The sequence below is a fragment of the Myotis nattereri genome (assembly GCF_964212035.1).
Source record: "Myotis nattereri genome assembly, chromosome: 14".
NCBI classification, from domain to species: Eukaryota; Metazoa; Chordata; class Mammalia; order Chiroptera; family Vespertilionidae; genus Myotis; species Myotis nattereri.
In genome coordinates, this window is record NC_138089.1 from 54,809,585 (window position 1) to 54,831,236 (window position 21,652).

The 21,652-nt window shown below is 45.6% G+C and overlaps 1 protein-coding gene across 1 annotated transcript; it reads right to left on the reverse strand.

The window, feature by feature from the left end:
• Nucleotides 1-7,481: 7,481 nt before the first annotated feature.
• On the reverse strand, nt 7,482-21,402 carry CX3CR1 (C-X3-C motif chemokine receptor 1). The gene is made up of 2 exons (XM_081106622.1): nt 21,354-21,402; nt 7,482-11,165 (listed from the first exon to the last, which is right to left on the reverse strand). The coding sequence occupies exon 2, from the start codon at nt 11,154-11,156 to the stop codon at nt 10,089-10,091; it is 1,068 nt and encodes a 355-aa protein (XP_080962748.1). The 5' UTR covers nt 11,157-11,165; nt 21,354-21,402; the 3' UTR covers nt 7,482-10,088.
• Nucleotides 21,403-21,652: the final 250 nt, after the last annotated feature.

A 21,652-nucleotide genomic window follows, 5' to 3' on the forward strand; every position in this document is an offset into this window, starting at 1 on the left:
ATAATTTGTGAAATACGACCAAAAAGAATTTACAAGAGATTGAAATTAAGTTGCTCATGCTTTTCATTCTTTCATTTTGCAGGTAATGAGCTCTACATTATACTGAGACAGCTGTATCCAAGTATATCCAAAATGATGGTGGATGATGCATTGAAAGCCGGCCTTCCTGAAATAACTGTGTAAAACCTTGAATAAATTCTATCTGTGTTGACTTTTGCAGATTGTTTACATTTTGTATAGAAGTGAACTTTTTTAGTGAACTTTTTTAAGCATGCAAATTGCACAGAACTTCGTGGGTGCCCTGTTCATCTTTACTTCTTTTCCCTCTAAGACACTCCTCCCCCCAGAGTCAGTTTCACCATTTCCTTCTCTTCCTAGATTTTGTTGTCCCCACCCCAACTTTGTTATTGTGATAAAATATACATAATATAGAATTTACCGATATATCACTGCGGGAGAACCAAGATGGCGGCATAGGTTAACGCCAGAGTTTGCTGCTTTGAACAACTACTTCAAAAGTGAAACTAAAAGACGGAACGGACATCACCCAAAACCACTGGAACGCTGGCTGAATGGAAGTCCTACAACTAGGAGGAAAGAGAAACGCATACGGACACTCAGAGGAGGCGCAGTGCTGAAGTCAAATTCTGAGGTGCGGAGTGCGGAGCGGGCTGGCGGTGGAGGGCGCGGTTGGCGTTTTCAATCGGGAGGGAGTCGCAGACTCTGAGCTCCAGATCTGGGCGAGTCTTTAGGGACCCAGACTCAAACGGGAGAAGCGGGACTGCCTGGCTTTGGTCAGAGCGAGTGCAGCTTTCTCTCCGAGCTTTGCAGCGGGTGCTGGGACTCAGAGAGGCAGAGCCCCTGGGGACAGGACTGAGAGCCGCCATAACTGCTCTCTCCGGCCCACCCTGTTGATCCTGTGCGACCGGCCCCGCCCAAGCCCTGCACAGAGGCATTTGCCGGATAGCCTCAGGCAAACGCCAGATTAGCACCTCCCTAGAGGACAGAAGTTCTCTCACTGCTGACACAGCTGATTCTCATAGCCACTTGGCCTGGAGGTCAAACCCTCCCTGGAATTAGCTACAACAATCAAGATTTAACTATAAGACCACGAACAAAGACCACTAGGGGGTGCACCAAGGAAGCATAACAAAATGCGGAGACAAAGAAACAGGACAAAATTGTCAATGGAAGATCTAGAGTTCAGAACCACACTTTTAAGGTCTCTCAAGAACTGTTTAGAAGCCGCCGATAAACTTAATGAGATCTACAAGAAAACTAATGAGACCCTCGATGTTATATTGGGGAACCAACTAGAAATTAAGCATACACTGACTGAAATAAAGAATATTATACAGACTCCCGACAGCAGACCAGAGGAGCGCAAGAATCAAGTCAATGATTTGAAATGCGAGGAAGCAAAAAACACCCAACCGGAAAAGCAAAGTGAAAAAAGAATCCAAAAATGCGAGGATAGCGTAAGGAGCCTCTGGGACAGCTTCAGGCGTACCAACATCAGAATTATAGGGGTGCCAGAAGATGAGAGAGAGCAAGATATTGAAAACCTATTTGAAGAAATAATGACAGAAAACTTCCCTCACCTGGTAAAAGAAATGGACTTACAGGTCCAAGAAGCGCGGAGAACCCCAAACAAAAGGAATCCAAAGAGGACCACACCAAGACACATCATAATTAAAATGCCAAGAGCAAAAGATAAAGAGAGAATCTTAAAAACAGCAAGAGAAAGAAAGTCAGTTACCTACAAGGGAATACCCATACGACTGTCAGCTGATTTCTCAACAGAAACTTTGCAGGCCAGAAGGGAGTGGCAAGAAATATTCAAAGTGATGAATAGCAAGAACCTACAACCAAGATTACTTTATCCAGCAAAGCTATCATTCAGAATTGAAGGTCAGATAAAGAGCTTCACAGATAAGGAAAAGCTAAAGGAGTTCATCACCACCAAACCAGGATTATATGAAATGCTGAAAGGTATCCTTTAAGAAGAGGAAGAGGAAGAAAAAGGTAAAGATACAAATTATGAACAACAAATATGCATCTATCAACAAGTGAATCTAAGAATCAAGTGAATAAATAATCCGATGAACAGAATGAACTGGTGATTATAATAGAATCAGGGACATAGAAAGGGAATGGACTGACTATTCTTGGGGGGGAAAGGGGTGTGGGAGATGCGGGAAGAGACTGGACAAAAATCGTGCACCTATGGATGAGGACAGTGGGTGGGGAGTGAGGGCGGAGGGTGGGGCGGGAACTGGGAGGAGGGGAGTTATGGGGGGAAAAAAGAGGAACAAATGTAATAATCTGAACAATAAAGATTTAATTAAAAAAAAAAAAAAAAAAGAATTTACCAACTTAACCATTTTTAAGTATACAGTTCAACAGTTTTAAGTACATTAATATTATGGTATAATCATCCCCTCCATAATTTTTTCATATTACAAAACTGAAATTGTCCCCATCCTATATAATAAAACCCTAATATGCAAATCAACTGAATGGAACAACCAGTCGCTATGATGTACACTGACCACCAGGGGGCAAACGCTCAATGCAGGAGCTGCCCCCTGGTGGTCAGTGCACTCCCACAGGGGGAGTACCACTCAGCCAGAAGCCGGGCTCACAGCTGGTGAGCGCAGCAGGGGTAGCAGTAGCCTCTCCCGCCTCCGCTGCAGGTGGGCAGTAAGGAGCGAGGGGTCCTAGACTGTGGGAGCCCCAGACTGCGAGAGGGATGTCTGACTGCCAGCTATTCCACAAGGGGTCCCGGAATGTAAGAGGGCACAGGCCAGGCTGGGGAATCCCCTGCCCCGAGGGCACGAATATTGTGCAACCAGGCCTCTAATTAAATAATAACTCCCTATGATCTCCTTCCCACCAGGTTTTGTATGGCTCATATGACCTCTCCTGCATCCCCTTAATGCAGCCTCTGTTCCTTAAAATAACTTATTTTGCGATGTTATTGGCCACTTTTTAAAAATCCCCCTATCTTTTCTTCTCTCTTGCTAAAATGCAGCCTTGCCACCCCTCTCAAGAATGAAAGTCCTCTCCTCTTCCCTTTCTTGAATTCAGTAGCTGGTATTTCATAGGATAACAAAAGCCCACAATATCCTGACCAAAAAGAATGGGAAGATTGGAGAATTCTTGGAGTGTTGGCAACACAGCATCGTCTTTCTGAAAAGTAATTTTGCAGTAGCGAGCAAGAGATACACAGATGCTTAAATACATTGATCTAGTAATTCCTCTTACACAAAGATACGTGCGAATATTTGGTGCATAAGAGTGAAAAACTGGGAGTCCATTCGTAGGGACTTGTCTAAAAAAAGTCAACATGGACTTCTATGCAGCCATTAAAAATCATGTTTGAATATATAAGAAATTCATACAAATTAACAAAAGGAAGACAAACAATCCAATTAAAAAATGGGCAAAGGACCTAAATAGACACTTCTTTAAAGTGGACATACAGATGGCCAAGAGACATATCAAAAAATGCTCAAAGTCACTAATCATCAGGGAGTTGCAAATTAAAACAACAATGAAGTATCACCTCACACCTATCAGAATGGCTACCATCAACAAATCAACAAATGACAAGTGCTGGTGAGGATGTAGAAAAGATGGAACTCTAGTTCACTGCTGGTGGGAATGCAGACTGGTACAACCATTATGGAAAACAGTATGGGGGTTCCTCAAAAAATTAAATATGGAACTGCCATTTGATCCAATGATCCCACTTCTAGGAATATATCCTGAGAAACCCGAAACACCAATCAGAAAAAATGTATGCAACCCTATGTTCATTGCAGCACAATTTACAATAGCTAAAATCTGGAAACAGCCCAAGTGCCCATCAGTAGATGAGTGGATAAAAAAGCTATAGTACACTTACACCATTGAATACTATGCAGCAGTAAAAAAGAAGAATCTTTTACCCTTTGAGACAGCATGGAGAGACCTAGAGGGTATCATACTAAGTGAAATAAGTCAGTCAGAGAAAGACAAGTATCACATGATCTCACTCAAATGTGGAACCTAAGTAACAAAATTAACTGATGAACGGAGTGAATCCAGAGACATGGAAGCATGGAACAGAGTGCAGAATCTGGGAGGGAAGGCAGGGGAAAGTGAGTGGGTGGGAGGTAATCAATATATGCATGGCCCATGGACACAGACAATGGGATAGTGAGGGCTTGGGGCAGGGGCAGGCTGGAGGGGGTCAATGGGGGGCGGAGGGGAGGAAAGGGGACATATGTAATACTTTCAAAAATAAAAAATTATGTTAAAAAATTAAAAAACCATGTTTGAGTTCAACATATGGGGAAACATTGATGCCATAGTATTAAGTGACAAAACAAGATATAAAAACTGTATGTAAGTTAGGATCTCAATTTTTTTTAATAACATATTTTGTAGTGTCTGAAAGAGTACATTCTAGGACTTCCTTTTTAAAAAAATATATTTTATTGATTTTTTACAGAGAGGAAGGGAGAGGGATAGAGAGTTCGAAACATCGATGAGCGAGAAACATTGATCAGCTGCCTCCTGCACACCCCCTACTGGGGATGTGCCTGCAGCCAAGGTACATGCCCTTGACTAGAATCGAACCTGGGACCCTTGAGTCCGCAGGCCGACGCTCTATCCACTGAGCTAAATCTGTTAGGGCTGGCTCTCAAGTTTTTTAATAATCAATTCAATCAGCAGAGAAAGACCTGGTAGAAAAACTCAATATTCAACAACAGTTATCTCTGAGAGGCGGAATTCTATATAATAAATGCATAATATGCAAATTGACCAAACGACCAAACGGCTGAAGAGCGGAAAGGTCATCGGACCATCATCCAGGACCACACTATGACACCCACAGGCGCCAGGCAAGCCAAGGCGGGTGCCATGTGATTGGTCAGGGGCCCAGCCATCATTGCCCCATGATCGCCCCGCAGAGGGAGGCCCAAGCCACCGGCCAGCAAAGCAATCAATTGGGGGCTCCACATTGCCCCAAAGAGGGGGGCACAGGCCACCAACTGGTAGGCTGCGGCGGATGGGCGGGGCCTCCCTCTGGGAGGGAAGCCCGAGTCCTGAGTGCCAGAGGGAAGCCAGTACTGGCAGCTGGGGGAGGAAGGCCTACTCTTGCATGAATTTCATGCATCGGGCCTCTAGTATTATATAATCTAAAATTTGTATTCATTTCTTTCTTTCTTTTTTGGTATTTTCTATGACTGTGCATCTCTTTTATAATCCAAAGAAAGATATAAAGAATATAAAATAAACACAATGAAAACAGAACAATCTTACCTAGTATTCAAAGAAATGCAAGTGAAAATTTATTTTTGTTTCTACCTAAATAAATGAGGAACTATGGTGTAAGAGTGATTTTCCTGCCAAGCCTGTTTTGTGGTTTCTAGAGCTGTCTAGGGCATTTGTGGAGGAACTCTGGCTGTTGCCTAACAACGTGCCTCAAACAACAGACATGGAAACATAGCTCCACGTATCTTTGAGAAAACAGTTCTGCCCTTCTATGGATGGAGGGAGTCTTGAAAAGAAACCAGGTATTTCTAAATTTGCTAAGACCTACTTCTCTCACTTGCTCTCAGGTAATACTACTTTTGGGTAGCCCAAAATGTGGTTGCTAGCTCAGCAGTTAAGCCAACAGTATTACAAGTCATGTTGAAACTGAAGTGGTCCCCATAGGCCAGAAGAGTGGGGTACAGACAGAGAAGAAAATTAGCTTGTGAGTTGGGACAGACTGCCTGAATTTGAGGGCCTAAAGGGATACCATCTGTGAATTCTCTCCCTGGGTGCTCAGGGAGATGAATGGATAGCCCACTGGATCCTATACACACTCCAGATGCAGTGGATCCTAAGGGGCAATGGGCTCTTCCCCTAACCCAAAGCATGCATATCTCGATCTTTATTGGTGGTAAGGTCCCTGGGAAGCTGACTTCTCCCTTAGATGGTCACTTAATGAGCATAGAATAAGCCTAAAGTGAGTAAGATTTTGGAAGAGACTTGGCATTTCCCCCAAGTGCTGGGGCAGCCCTAGGATGTGGTCATCCTCCCACAGCACTCACTCTGGCCTAAGGCTCCGTCCATCACCCAGATCCTGCTGCAGGCCACCAGTAGAACTTGCCTCTAAGCCTATGGTATCCTTTGCTTCTGAGTCGGTTGACCATCTTTCATTAGAGATATTACTGATGTCACAGAACAGCTATCGCCAGAGGCTGCACCACCCAGGCTGCACCTGCCATCATTGGGTAGATTGATTCTGATAAACTGAATTCTGGAGGGCAGATATCCGCTTCCTGCCAACATCATTTACCTGCAGACCTCCTTTCTGGGGAATTTTCATTGCCTACATATGATCTCTGCTCTTTTTTTCCAGAGACATAATTGACACACGACAATGTATAAGTTTAAGTACAATGTAGTGATTTTATATAGTACTAGGGGCCCGGTGCACGAAATTCATGCACTGGGTGTGTGGGGGGGGGGAGTGTCCCTCAGCCCAGCCTGCCCCCTCTCACATACTGGGAGCCCTCAGGCGTTGACCCCCATCACCCTCCGATCGCCTGATCGGCCCCTTGCCCAGGCCTGACGCCTCCGCCAGAGGTGTCAGGCTTGGACAGGGGACCCCCATCTCCCCCCGATCACTGGCTCTGGCCCCCGCCCAGGCCCGAGGCCTCTGGCCCAGGAATCATGCCTGGGCAGGGGACCCCCATCTCCCTCTGATCGCTTGCTCCACCCCCCGCCCAAGCCTGACGCCTCTGACCCAGGCTTCAGGCCTGGGCAAGGGGACCATCATATCCCCCCAATCCCTGGCTCCGCCCCCCACCCAGGCCTGATGCCTCAGCCAGAGGAGTTGACCCTCATCACCCTCCGATCACCAATCATCGGATCGGCCCCTTGACCAGGCCTGAGGCCTCCGACAGAGGTGTCAGGCCTGGGCAGGGGACCCCCAGCTCCCCGCGGTTGCAGGCTCCACCCCTGCCCAGGCCTAACGCCTCGGGCCTAGGCGTCCGGCCCAGGCAGCGGGGACCTGCAGTGGCAGCAGGGGGGCGCCGCGATCGTGGGCTTCGCTTTAGGCCCAGGCAAGGGACCCCTAGCTCCTGGGACTGCCAGCTTCGACAGTGCCCAGCTCCCATCGCTGGCTCCACCCCTACTTCCTGCTATCACTGGCCAGGGCGGCAAAGGTGCCTGATTCTCCGATCATGGCTGGGGGGCAGGGCAAAGGCGGCCCTGGGGCCGCCTTTGCCCTCCCCCCCAGCTCTTAGCTCCCCCCTGGGTTTCAGATCACTGTCAGTGGCAGGGGGCTTCTTCCTGCTTTCCCTTTCGCCTCCCTGCATTGTGCCTACATATGCAAATTAGCCGCCATCTTGTTGGCAGTTAACTGCCAATCTTAGTTGGCAGTTAATTTGCATATAGCCCTGATTAGCCAATGAAAACGGTATCGCCGTACACCAATTACCATTTTTCTCTTTTATTAGTGTAGATGTATTGCAAAATGATCACCACAATAAGGATAGTTAACACATCCATCACTTCACATAGTTATAACTTTTGTGGGGGGGGTGATAACTTAAAATCTATTCTCTTAGCAACTTTCAAATACATAATATAAGTTAAAATTTAATGAAAAGTTTCATGATTCAACAGCTGGAATGAGGATCATGTAATAATGGAACAACTTTGAACACCTAAGAACAGTCCCCTTCACTGGTTGTTTGAGCCAACTCTCCAGAAGTTTCCCACCACCCACTCTGCTCCCATGCCTTTTCTCTTAAGGGCCCCGTGCTCTCACTCATGTCCTTTACATGTGCCACTCACTTGCCTTAGAATGCCATCCTTCCTTTTTGCTTGGAGCACCCCTTACCCTTACACAGTCAGTCACAAGTCCTGCCCTTGTGTTACCAATGAATGCAAATTATAATTTGTTCAGTTCTCTGTTCTGCACTTCAATGTTAAGCACTGCTTAAGCATTGAGGACAGAAGCTGGGCCTCATGTATCTTTGGAACAACTCTGGATCTGAGTTCACATATTGCATAGAAAATATGCTTAATAAAGGTTTTGTGATGTTCTTTCATATGTTATGTGTCAGTAGCTAAAAAATTCCCATGCCCTTTGACCCAGTTATCCCCCATGGTGTGGAATTTATCCAAAGGAAATAATTGAAGAGGAGAAAGGAAACTACACGTTTGTATTTGGTAAATATTGGAAATAAGTGAAATGTTTATCAACAAAGCAATGGGGAGTAAATTATGGTACAGGATCTTGACGGGACATGATTCATCCTCTCATTGGTTAAACAAACATACTGACTGCCAAGGAGGTACCAGAAATACAGCAACGAGTCAGATGTCTTTAATGAGGGCACATCCTGGCAGTCTTCTAAAATGATCATCACAAAACTATAGAGGAACAGAGAGCAATATGTGACCTCATGTTAAGAGAAGAAACGCAGATTACAAAACTGTCTGTACATTGTGATTGCGACAAGGATATGAACAAGATCTGGACGGGCAAATGATAATACTGCATGGTCGGATTACAGATGACATTTTCTTTAGCATCGTTATAGCTGTTTTTCAAGCTTTAAAGTTTTAGATCATTCCAAATGTTAATTGATAAAGAAAGCCACTCCTGTGACCCTGGCTCTCCAGGTTGGCAGTGGCATGAATGGTGGGGTTATCTCCAGGTGGGCAGGAGTTTGCCACAAGATGATTGGGAGGGAATCTTCAAGGCAGTCTGGAGGGCTGGGTCAGGGCAGGTTATTGATCCGTACATCCAAGAGCATCCACAGAATGTCACTCTAGGAACCAGCCTTCTCTGTGTCTGGGCTAGAGCATGCATCGGACCTGCAGGCTCCTCCAGGCTCTGCCAACACCATCACTTAAACACGGTGCCAGGTGGGGAGCAAGTTGTAGTCTGTGAACGCAACGAGTGTTGGGACCTGCAACAGTTGGTGACTGGTTCTTCATACTGGAAACAATGCAATGTGAAAAGTGCCATTATCTCCATTGTACAGATGAGGAAACTGAAGATCAGTTGTCCTAGGCCACCCAATGGGCAAGTGATAGAGCGTTGGGATCGAAAACCCTTTTCAGTTTGGGCCAGGGTTCTTTCTATTCCCCTTGGGCCCAGAAACAGGTGGAGATACATGAAGCCAGATAGAAGAAATCTACGTGACAGGGTGGGTGGAGTCCTTTGAAAAGGGAAGGCAATAAGGAATCTTTTGGAGGGTTTCAGAGGCCAAGTATTTGTGTTTGGACTTGAAGCAGTTGGCAATGGGGAACCTTTGTAGGTTTGGGGGCATGAGAGAAGGGTTTTATTGAAGAGGAGGCTAGTAATGTGTACTGGCTGGTGTGATTAGAGGAGAGGCTAGGCGAGACACATGGTAAAGTTGGTGGGCAGCTCTTGTTCTGTCTGATCAAAACAGCACCTACCTCTCCAGCTTCTTGGAAATACATCTCCATGAATCGCTAGCCATAAGATTGGATGGGAAACTGCTATATTATCTACTGCATGAATACCAGCAACTGATGTAAGGATAGGCATCTGATACAAACTTGGCCAATCAGAGCCCTTCCCTAGGAATTTTGACCTTGAGACCAAAAAGGGAGGAATGGGTCTCAGTCCCTTTCTGATGACAAAGCTGTGCTATGTGAGTCTGGGAGCTCAGTTACCACTCAAAGATTTGAAAATCAGAGAGAGGAAATTCTGGCTTGATTCAAACCCCTGTCCCGTGCACTCTGAGGGCTCAGTCACCCCCTTGTCAGTGCCACAGTGTGAACAATACTTACCACCTCCTTTTTACCTAAGCTAGTTTGAGTCAAATTTTTGTCATTTGTAAACAAAAAAGTTCTGACTTTTGCAGTAGGAGACATGCCTATCCTCAATCATTCAAGTTTTAAGGACAATTCTCAAAAACACCTTAGGGGTTTTGGAAGGGGGGGTAGCCACTGGGGCCATCATTTCTTGCACGTAAGAAACAACAAAAAATTTTGTCCTCATTTTTCAGCGTCAGAGTCAGGAGCTCCAAGCTCTCTGGAGGGACAAGGCTTTGGGGATCTCTTCAGAGATTCATGGACGCATCTCCATCACTGGTGTAGTGAGTCAAGTTGCTGCTCAGAACACTTTCCCTCCTGCTCCTTTGTGATTCAGAAGAGGAGAAACTATGGACGGATCTGCAACATAGGACAGCCAGGAATTTCCTATACAGGTGGTAAAGGTATCTTCTGAATTTCTCTCCAGCGAATGCATAGATAAGGGGATTGAGACAACAGTGGATAAATGCAATTGTCTCAGTCACATTGAGCGCCAATTTCAGATCCCGCTTCGTGTCACATTTGGGAAAGAAGTTGTAGAGACTGAGTGTCTCTAAGAAAATCATAATGTGGTAGGGTGTCCAGAAGAGGAAAAACATGATGACCACCAGAAATATCAGTTTAATGGCTTTAGCTTTCTTGTTGTTCTTGCAGGAAAGCAGTGTCTGCATGATTCTGAAGTAACAGTAACTCATAATGAGCAAAGGGAGCAGGAAGCCAAGAATGTTTGCTTCCATGTTGCGGAGCACAGGCCAGATGTCCCGCAGGACCTCAGGGTAGTCCCCAAAGCACTGGTTTTCCGTAAGCTTTGTGAACATGAACTGGGGTGCTGCTACCAAGATGGCTGCTGCCCAGACGCCGAGACTGATGGTGACACCGTGCTGCACTGTCCGGTTGTTCATGGAGTTGGCAGCCAGGACAATGGCCAGGTACCTATCGATGCTGATGATGGTGATAAAGAATATGCCTCCAAAAAAGCCAATGAAGAAGAAGGCAGTAGTGAGTTTGCATGTGGCATTATGAAAGCCTTGTTCCCTTATCTGATAGTGAATCCAGAAAGGCAAGGTGGCTACAAAAAGCAGATCGGACAAGGCCAGGTTCAGGAGATAGATGTCGGTGATACTCTTGGACTTCTGACTATGGATGAGGGAAAACACCACCAGCAAATTTCCCACCAGGCCAAAGGCAAAGACAAGGGAGTATGCTATGGGCAGGAAGGTTGTTCCAAAGGCCACGATATCTCCTATATGACAGGCTTCTGCACTCTCATCATACTGAAAGTCTTCTGAAATTGATTCAGGGAAGGAGGTAGGCATGGTGAGGGTCTGGATCAGAAAGGAAAACAAGGAACAGCATGAGTTCTCAGAGTGACAAAGTCAGAATTCTGTCTGTCCCCATACACAGGCTGACTGGAAGCAACAAATATTGGTTGGTGCCTAAGCAATACATTTTTCAATGTCAGACATGTTGTCTCATTGTCCCCAAAGCTGTCTCTGTGGAGGCTGTAACTGATTCCTTTCACATTAGAGGAAGTCATCTCTAACAGTGACTGGCCCAAGGCTACCCAATCAGTGAGTCAGCTAGCATTTGAATCTAAGTTTTTTAAAGCACAAGACAAACCTTTTTTACTTTTTCTTTTTAAAAATATGTTTTTTTATTTATTTTTAGAGAGAGAGGAGGGGAGGATAGAGAAATAGAAACATCGATGAGAGAGAAGCATCATCAATTGGCTGGCTACCTCCTGCATGCCCCTTGCTGGAGATGGAGTGTGAAACCAGTCATGTGCCCTGACTGGGAATCAAACCAATGACTTGGTTCATGGGTTGATGCTCAACCACTGAGCAACACCAGCCAGGCCAAACCTTTAAAAAAATATATTTTTAAAAGTTTCTCCAAACGTAGCTAGCTTTATCATTGTGTGGATGGGGGAGAGAGGGCCAGTGGCAGGGAAATGAGGGTGGGATGGTGCAGGGGTGCAGTCGTAATTCACACTTCTAGTCCCAACTTCCTAAAGCAATTCTCTGCTCCCTTCACTTATTCCCTCCTCCTCTACCCTCTGGACCCTAATGTCTCTTGCAGGAAGCTGAGACTGCAGAAAGAGGTCTCAGACACCCTCCAGAGCCCTGAGCAGACCCATACCCAACAGCCCTCACTTTTGTTTTTGGGAGCCAGGTTTTTCCTTTTCCTCTCAGAACCAACAAGTCCTTCCTTCCCTTAAGAGATAAGACATAGATTCACATGCTCTATGGTGACTACCTTGTCTTGGTTTGCCCAGGATTTTTCCAGTTTGGGCCCTGAAAGCCTCCTGTATCGGAAATCCCTCACTTCTGGGCAAACCTACATGGTAGGTCATCTAACCGCTCCTAGAGAAGAGGCTGTGTCACCATAAAAGTGCTGCTTGATCCACTATGGAGGACTGTGCTTATTAGCATGCTGCACTGGGCCTGAGTGTCTAATTAACTTGATAATTACCAGCCCCACACTTGACTTTGGCCTAGCTTTCCCCACTCTTCTTACTTCCTGTTTCCTCCTGAACAAAAGTGGAAAGAGAAGACCCTTCTGAGCAGGTTGGGAAGTCACCCTTCTCCCTTATTGTCCCTCTCCTCCCCCCTCTCAGCCAGGACTCACTCCTCACTCTCCAGAGGCCACAAGAGGAGCTCTTGTGCCCCGGTCCCTGAGGCCGTCTTTGTGATATCACAGATAGGTACCTCAGAAACCTATCTATGATATCACAAAGTCATTTTGTGGCAACCAGGCACACCTCCTGGTTGTCGTTGCCTCCCTCCCCACCACAACTAAAAGCAAAGCTCACACTTCTTTAACCAAGGGAGTTTCCACACCCCCACTGCTTCCTTTTCATGCTGGTTTCACTAAGATGGTGCTTCTGCCAGGGTGAGGATCCACCTAGCCAGAACTTTGCTGCTCCCTCCCAGCCTCTGCCTTATGTCCAGGCCCATCTCTGCATCTGACCCAGACTCTGCCAGAACTAAGTAGGCCAAGGCTCTGGCCTGGGCTGTCTCAGGCTGGGATGGAGTTCTCAAACCTAGAAAAAGCCTACACTTTCTTTGTTTTAGGCTGCAGTGCCCTTTTCTCAGAAAGGAACCTCTGGCTGTGACCTTAATAATATTTAAATTGAACCATATAAAATGGCTGATATGCAACCATTTTAGAACCACACAAATGTCACAAGCTGGCACAAGCTGACAGGGGAAGACAGAGGAGTTGCTACTTGGTGATGGTGGCTTGATGAAAACACTATCTTTCCAGACATGCAAATAGCAGGGCAAATAGTCAAACCCTTGGGGTCATAATTAGGGATCCTGGGGTAAGCTACCCTCTCCCTTCCTTTCCCCGCAGTGAAAGGAGCTGGCATGCTGACCTTGAGAGGAGGTCAACATCAATATAAATCATTTTGCAGCTTTTCAAGTGCCTGTGTTCAGTCCTGCAGCCCAGAAACTTTGTGCTTTGGGGTTGGCTTGATTTTGCCAAATGTGCATGAGGTGGGTTTGGTTTCCATTCTTGGCATCATGCCTTACACACAGGGACCTCCTACAAATGTCCGGGTAAGTGTCCCTGGGTCATTGAGGAGGGAGAGCAGAGAGATGGGCAGGAAGGGTGAGGGCTGCAGATGGGCTCTCCCGAGATTGCATCCCATGCCTCCCCTCTCTGGCCCAGTGACCTTGGGTGAACTTGGAACCTCTGGGCCTCACATTTCTCACCTGCAAGATTGGGGTACATTCTCATGCCTGCCCACAGTGCTGTTTTGAAGCGAGCATCTGGCACAGTGCGTAGCATACAGCAGGCACTAAATAAATATGTGAGGAAGCAGAAGCATTTTGGACAACCTTTGGAGTCACCCAGGCTGTCTGTGGACTCTTATATTTCACTCCCATCCTAGGCTATGAAAATTTGGTCTGTAATGGTTTATTTTTTCCCCCCTAAAATAAAAAAATGTTTCCTTTTCAAATTTTTTTTTTTTGGGCGGGGGGAGTGGATAGGAGAGAGAAGAGGGAGTAAGCCAAGCTTTACTGAGCTTTTACTAAGCTTGCAGGCTCATTTCTGAATACTCCACATCATTATCTATTTAGTCCTCTCTGCAATTCTGAAGGGAAAGTCCTACCTTTAATTCACTGCCCTGCTGAATGGCTCCAGGCATATTTCTGATGAAAGGAAGGGAGAAGAGTGTCGAGATGGTAGAGGTGGTTAGAAATAAACAACTGACTTCCAGGCTGAGTGGCAAGGAGGTTCAAATCCAGCCCCTCACCTTGCTGGGTGCCCTGGTTCAGGGCTGTCACACACAGGGATATTTTTTCTAATTGGCATTGAGATGCCAAATACACCAGAGTGGTCCTGGTTGGAGAAGTTCAACATCCATTCTACAAATACATATGAAGTCTTACAGGCATTGAGCTCTGCATGGCAGGGGACACGTGGAGAGATCGGCCAGGCATAGTTTCAGACCCAAAGGGGCTTGTCATCTCAACAGCAAAGAGGTCATGAAGACAAAGACTTTGATAAAAACAGAATGCAATAGGGTGGCAATTTATCCTCAAGATGGAACACAATTTCAGATATGCTCTGGGAGGGATGATTTTGCCTGACTGTTGGCCTCATTGCCTATTGCAAGTAAAATGGCTGATTAGGGGGCATCATTCTAGCTTGGGACCACTACCTGCTGTCCAGAGAGTCCATCCAGGTTAGAGGGGTTAGCCCCCTGGTGGCTCAGCACGACCAGCAAAGACCCCAGAATTGTCCCAGTCTCCCACTGCTCTGCCTCAGCACTTGCACAGTGCTATGCACATAGCAGGTACTCACTCAGCATGTTGGAGTCCCCTGCTATGAGCAATTGTGCATCATGATACAGAGAAAGGAACAGAGAAACAAAGCTTTCAATGAGCTCCTCATAGCCTAATATAATAATAATAGCATGTTGTACATGCTCAATTACTGGTACCATAAAGAATTATCTCTACTTTATGGGCATGTAGATGCACTCAGAGAGGTGAGCGACTTATTTGAGGCCACACAGCTGGCATGTGGCAGGGCTGCAGTTTGGGCCCACATGTGGCGAGTCTCAGTGTTTTTTCCAACTTTGCATACAGCCCTTTCCCAACCCAAAACTAGGTGTTCCTAAGAGAAGAACAGTGGGTGTTCTCTTCAGTTCTGTTGACCACTGTTCAACAGGAAGGGCTCTAGCACAGAGCAAATGTACAGGAATACTTACAGAAGATTAATATTGTATCCCAGACCTTCATTCCATCATTCCATGTGAATAATGGCAACAGCAGGCCTTTAACTGCCTTTTTCCCAGAGGTGCTCACAGTGTACACAAGTGTCCTTTCCGATCATGGGCCAGGGGCCCTTGAACTCTAGGAGCTTAGTGGCCTATAGTGTGTTGAAGGAACGAATGGGTGAATAAATGAGTGAATGGGTGAATAAATGAATGAATAAGTGAATGAATGAAAGGCCTAGAGAAGGCCTTCCAAGGCAGAGCCCCAGTAGAAAAGCACAGGCCCACCAGATCTCCAGAAAACTTAAAAAATATGGTCTCATTTCAACATATTTATTTTTTTTTAAAATATATTTTATTGATTTTTTACAGAGAGGAAGGGAGAGAGACAGAGAGCCAGAAACATCGATGAGAGAGAAACATCGATCAGCTGCCTCCCGCACATCCCCCACTGGGGAAGTGCCCGCAACCCAGGTACATGCCCCTGACCGGAACCGAACCCGGGACCCTTCAGTCCGCAGGCCGACGCTCTATCCACTGAGCCAAACCGGTTTTGGCCATTTCAACATATTTAATTCATGGCTACTGAACATGTCTGATCATGGGATAGACACCAGAAGGAGCAATTCCAGCTCTTTCTTCTGTGCAAATGTCAAGGCCAAGCTGCTGCCTCAACTGTGTGATTCCGGGGTGGTCCAGGGTTTTACTTGGTTGGGAAGGGAATTTGAAATCTGTCTTAGCACTCAAGCCAGTTCAAACCCAGTCTTGTTAGACAACAGACCTGCATCATGTGGGGGCACCATTTACATCAGAAATCTGACTCAGAAATCTGGCGGCAGGTAGGGCTTCTCCATCACTGAATTATTCCATTGAAGTTAACAGCTTAATCAAGGGACCTTTTTAGGAAAGGTGGGCCCAAGCTGGGTGGACCTTTCTTTCTGGGTCCAGGATTGGGAAATGAGACTGAAGACAGGGCCTCCTGGCAGCAAATGGGAGTGGGATCAGTCCTTGGGGGTGGTCTTCAGGGGAGGTCAAGGGGCTATCAGGAACCTAATTAGCCTCTACTTAGGCTGAACACTGTCATTCCTGGCCCCTGAGGAATCAAGTATCCAATGAGGTAAGTAAGCCTTTGCAGTGTCTACTCAGCTAGGTTTATGCAGACAGCGCTGCAAGCGGAAAGGTGCACACCAAGGTGAAGTTCATGCAGACATTGTCAACCAAGGCTGCACTGCAGAGCCTAGGGTAGAAGCCAGCAACAATAATACTAGTCTAGGCTCTTCTCAAGGGTCCTTACCTTCTCTTCCATTATGTCAAGGTTTGACTAAAAGATGCTGAGCTGGCAGAGTTTGAGCTGATCCTAGAAGCTGAGTTTTGAATGCATGTGGATTTCAGACCCCTGTAGAAATGAATTTTGAAGGGCCTGCTTTGAAAAAACATCACCCGCTTACTCCCCACCCAGCTTGTTCTACTTCCTCTGGTCCACTTCCTTTTCTCAAGCCCACTATTTTTTTTAACTTTTTTTTTCTTTTTAATCATTACCCACCGTTTCCAATCAGCTTCCCTTTCCTGCACTTCCTCCCTTATTAGTGCCCAAATCTATTTTCTTCTTCTATCCAATGTCCCTTTCAGCTTGTAAACAAAAAGAAGCTTCATCCCCTCTTTCCTTTGGTTTCAAGTCTTGCTCATTGTTTGCTAGCTCCAGTGCATCTTCTGTTGTTTGTTTTTTAACCTCCTTGGTCTCTGTTTATGGCTTCCTAGGCCCTTGAGTGAAGACTGGGTTTGAGTTGCAGTCTAATGTTAAAAAAAACTATTGTGAGGTTTAATTTTTCCATGACAGAATATTTAAAAAGTTATGGGAAGCCCAAGAATTGGCCCATGTAAGTTCAGTCTTAATGGCTGAGAGGGTCTTCCAGGTGGACAAGGATAAAGATGGAAATGAGGGGGGCGAGGTGATTTGGAGCCAAAGGTACTGAGGATCTGAGCCTGGGGAGCTTTCCTGGGAGAGTGCGAGGAGATATACTAGAAACAGAAGGATATGAGGACCAACTGTAATTGAAAAAACAGAAACAAAATTTTAAATTAAGGTCCAGAGAATATTAATTAAAGTATAGTGAAATTTCTTTAAAGTAAAGGGGTCTTAATAAAATATAATTGATTGTTTTCACTATGCTGTACTTTACATCCCCGGGATTGTTTTGTAACTGCCAATCTGTACTTCTTAATCCCTTTAAAATTCACCTTTTGCACCCAGCTCCCCATCAACAGGGAGAAGTAAGTGTCATAATTTTAATTGTTACTTGTGCTCACACTATCATATGGTAAAGATACTTAATAGACATTGACTTAATTAATAATTAATAAACAATTCCACCTCTTCCTCAACTATTTCCTAAAGTCATGAAGCATTTATTTTCAACATTTTAGTTTCCTTTGGCAGCGGTAGATAAATACCTTAAGGTACTTTGAAGAAGAAAAGAGAGGGATGGCATGTCAACCCTAGAACAAGGCAGGTTCTGCAAGGGGTGGCTCACCCAGCACAGGGCCCTCACCTCAGGCACTGTTTCCTCCTGTTGCTGGTTTTGCCTTGGGCTCTGTGTTTGGCCCCATAAAAAAGTGGGCTGAAGTCAACTCACTGCAGGAGTAGAGATCCACTCATCTTCTTGCACAGGGGTTGGAATGCAAGGGTTAAAATGTGTTGAATTCAAGGCCCCTCCATCTGCCCCTCTTCTACCTTCTCAGCCTTAGCTCTCCCTACATTCTAAGAGGTGTGTGTGTGTGTAGGGTTAGACGAGGCTGGCTTTTCCTAAGAGCATTCAGGGAAGTTTGGTTTAGTCTGAGTATAGGCTCCAACAAGGATGCAGAGAGGGCCAAGACCAAGTAGGCAGAAGAGTCTCAAATTCCATGCTAAGGAACTATAAGGACAAATTATAAATGACTTTAAAATAGGCCCTCCCACAAAGAAAATATTGCTGGTGTCCTACCTAGTACCCCCTCCAGAGCCACTTCCGCCTTTCATTGGTTGATCTAATTTACTACTAAGTTGTAACCAGCTGAGAGCAATGCCATGATTCTTGCTCATGGAAATAGAAATTGTGTCAGTGAGTTGCAGGTGATACTGCCTTGCAGATAAGGATCGGTTTTGCGTTTATCTGTAAATTCATCTCAGCATTTCTGGAAGTGTTTCATGCTACTGCTGAGACTGTGATCTGTCCTCATTGCTGTGCAGGATGCCACTGTGTGAGTGCTCCATGCTTGTCATCATGCTACTGTCAGAGCACTCTGGGGGTAAGGGGCTCTCAGTCTGAGACCACGTGAACAATGCTGCCATCAACATTTTTCTATATGCATCTACATCTCCTTCAACATAGGTACATTTTTAAAATACAGACCAAAAGGCAGACTACTGCATGAATCCACATACATAAACGGGAGGAGGCAGCCAAAAGTCCCAGATCCCAGTGATAATCCATATTGTTTAGGGAGGCACATCTGAGTGATAAAAGTATGAGAACAAGCAAGGAAATAAAGACCATAAAAGTCAGGATGACAGTGACTTCTGGGACGGTGGGCAAGGTGGTCAGGAAGAGACAGAGGGAGGCTGCGGGGCAGCTGGCCCAGTTCTTCCCACTGCCTGGAGATCAATTTGTAATAATTTATTAATGTGCACACTGCTCTTTGAGTGTATGTTTCATAATAAACATAGGTTTAAGGAAAAGGCCAAAAAGGGTCTGGGAAGATATTTAAAGAGATGTGCTATGGGTTTTCTCCCTTCTGAGACTCAAAAGACAAAATAGCTGCACTTTGGCCAGACCCAACAATGAGGTGGTTGAAGCGCCCACTGTGTCCAGAGAGCCACGAGGACTCCAGCCCTTTGGTGGCCAGCACGTTCTGAGCCCCCAAGGTGGGCAGGCGGGATCAGGATCGGGCTGGAAGCCTCAGGCTTCTCTTGGCGCTCCTGGGCAGACTCAGGATCCCTGAATTGTGCTGCTGGGAATCAGAGCAAGTCCTTGGGAAAGTCAGTGAAGACCTGGCCTGTGCCACCTGGCTCATAGCTGTGACCTGCTATGGGACAGCAGACATTCCTCTCTCTGTCCAGCTCAGCCACTGCAGAAGCTGGTTCTGAACATCATCAAGGGGGCAAAGCTTGAACCTGATGGAAACAGGCAGCTGAAGACTCCATTCCAGGTCAGAGGCTGGGCTGGAGAGGGGACAGCAGAATGTCTCAGGAAGTCTGTTCTTTGAGGCCAGGGCCTCTGACACTGCCGCCCTTCCAAAGTCCAGCCAGGGTAAAATGGGGAGCTCGGGGGGCGGGGAGGATTTAGTGTGGGAATGAGGAAGGGAAAGGAAGGTAGTCCTGTACTGGGTCAGCTCTGGCTTGTCCCTTCCTCTCCTGTCCCTCACAACCTCATCTGAAAGTAGCCAGTGATCTTGAAGTACACAAACTTTCTTAGCCTCATTTTCCCATAATGACAACATATATTGTTTCTTGAGCACCAAATATGGGCCAGGAAGTGGGGTCAGAACTTTATATACTATACCTTAATCCTCACAGATACTCAACATGGATCCATAACCCGGCTTCAATAATTATAAACTCACGCCGAAACCGGTTTGGCTCAGTGGATAGAGCGTCGGCCTGCGGACTGAAGGGTCCCGGGTTCGATTCCGGTCAAGGGCATGTACCTGGGTTGCGGGCACATCCGCGGTGGGAGATGTGCAGGAGGCGGCTGATCGATGTTTCTCTCTCATCGATGTTTCTAACTCTCTATCTCTCTCCCTTCCACTCTGTAAAAAATCAATAAAATATATTTAAAAATAAAATAAAATAAAAAAATAATTATAAACTCACGACTGATTATCAACTCACAGTCCATCTCTATTTTAAAAGCAGGACTTGAGGCTTAGCAAGGTCAAGTACAGAGCCAGGGCTTCATCCCAAAGCCCAGCTGTCTTACCCCCTTTCCCCCAAAACACACACATCTATCTGTGACATGGGGAGAGTGACAGGGGAGGGTGGGATGGGGAGTATGGCTAGCATGTGGCTGACACACAGTAGGTGCTCCCTTCCCAAGGGCATGAGGAAGAGCCAGGTCAGCCTGAGAGCGAGGAGAAATCCAGCTGTGCCCACTCATAATTTCTTTCTGAAGACAGCGTTTTCCAACGACACAAACCTGGTGAACTTGAGTGTCCTCAAACTGATTATAACAGTGCATAGCAATGCTGTGCCAGCAATTTATTAATGAAAACTGTCTTCATGATAAATGCAATAGGTACTCTTTATAAAAGTGTAGCTGCACACAAAAATGGAAATAAAAGGAAAAAAAACACAAATTATCTATAATTTAACTTCCCAGATTCAACCACAACTAGCTTTTACCTTCTTAAATGCAATCCTTATGCATATTTTATATTTGTATATTCATATTAAGTATATTTACATTTATTAGTATAGTTAAAATGTAGGTACTATTTTCATTACAAAATTTCACTTTTATTATAAAATTTTCAAACATACATAAAAGCAGAGAGAACCCCATGCACTCATCACCCAACTTCAACAATGAGCACCTATGGTCAATATGTAATCTATTCCCCACTTCATGCCCTGCTGGATTGTTTAAAAATAAATTCAGACATCATAGCATTTCACCCATACACAGTTAAGTGTGAGTCTCTAGAATAAGGACTCCTTTAAAAAAAAACCTTTAATACTATTTCTCACCTTAAAAAGTTAACAATAATTCTACAATATCATTCAGGTGCACTTTTAAATGATGCTTTCTTAAAAAAAAAAAAGTTAATGTCAAATCATGGAGCATTTCTCCAGGCCCTCACTAATGCTTCTGATCATATTCTATCATGTTGAGTGTATCATAATTGATCTAATCCAGTGGTCGGCAAACTCATTAGTCAACAGAGCCAAATATCAACAGTACAACAATTGAAATTTCTTTTGAGAGCCAAATATTTTAAACTTAAACTATATAGGTAGGTACATTGTTATTAACTTAATTAGGGTACTCCTAAGGCGTAGGAAGAGCCACACTCAGGGGGCCAAAGAGCCGCATGTGACTCGCAAGCCGCAGTTTGCCGACCACGGATCTAATCAGTCACTGCTCCCCACTCCTCAAGCCCTTCGGACATTTAGGCTAGAACATCCTCAAATTAATGGTCTCCCTTGTTGGCATGTGAAGAAAACCAGCATCATTGCCCCACTTTGACCTCTGACCACAGTGTCCTGCCCCACGTGCCCACAGGTGCTGATCGAGTCCTCTGCTCCTACCTGGACTGGGCTTGGAAAGGGAACCTCTGAGCGTGCCAATCAGCCACCCTGTTCCACGTAGACTCTGTCAGAGAGCATTTCCCTTTCCCTCCCTCTGAGGGCATCTTTATTTGAAAAGTTAGCCAATAGTGTCTGGTTTCCTGTGAGGTAGATTATCTTTAAATACTGCTGCAAGCAGGCTCAGAAGCTCCAGGCTGGAGGCTAGCTGACCACAAAATGATTAGAATTCACAGATGCAGAAGACCCGAGCCTCCTGGGGCAGACCAAGAGGGGGCTGGAGGGAGTGATGATTTGGGGGC

What these genes read in the sequence shown, in the direction of transcription:
- CX3CR1 (XM_081106622.1), bottom strand. Translation starts at nt 11,156, where the DNA reads ATGCCTACCTCCTTCCCTGAATCAATTTCAGAAGACTTTCAGTATGAT.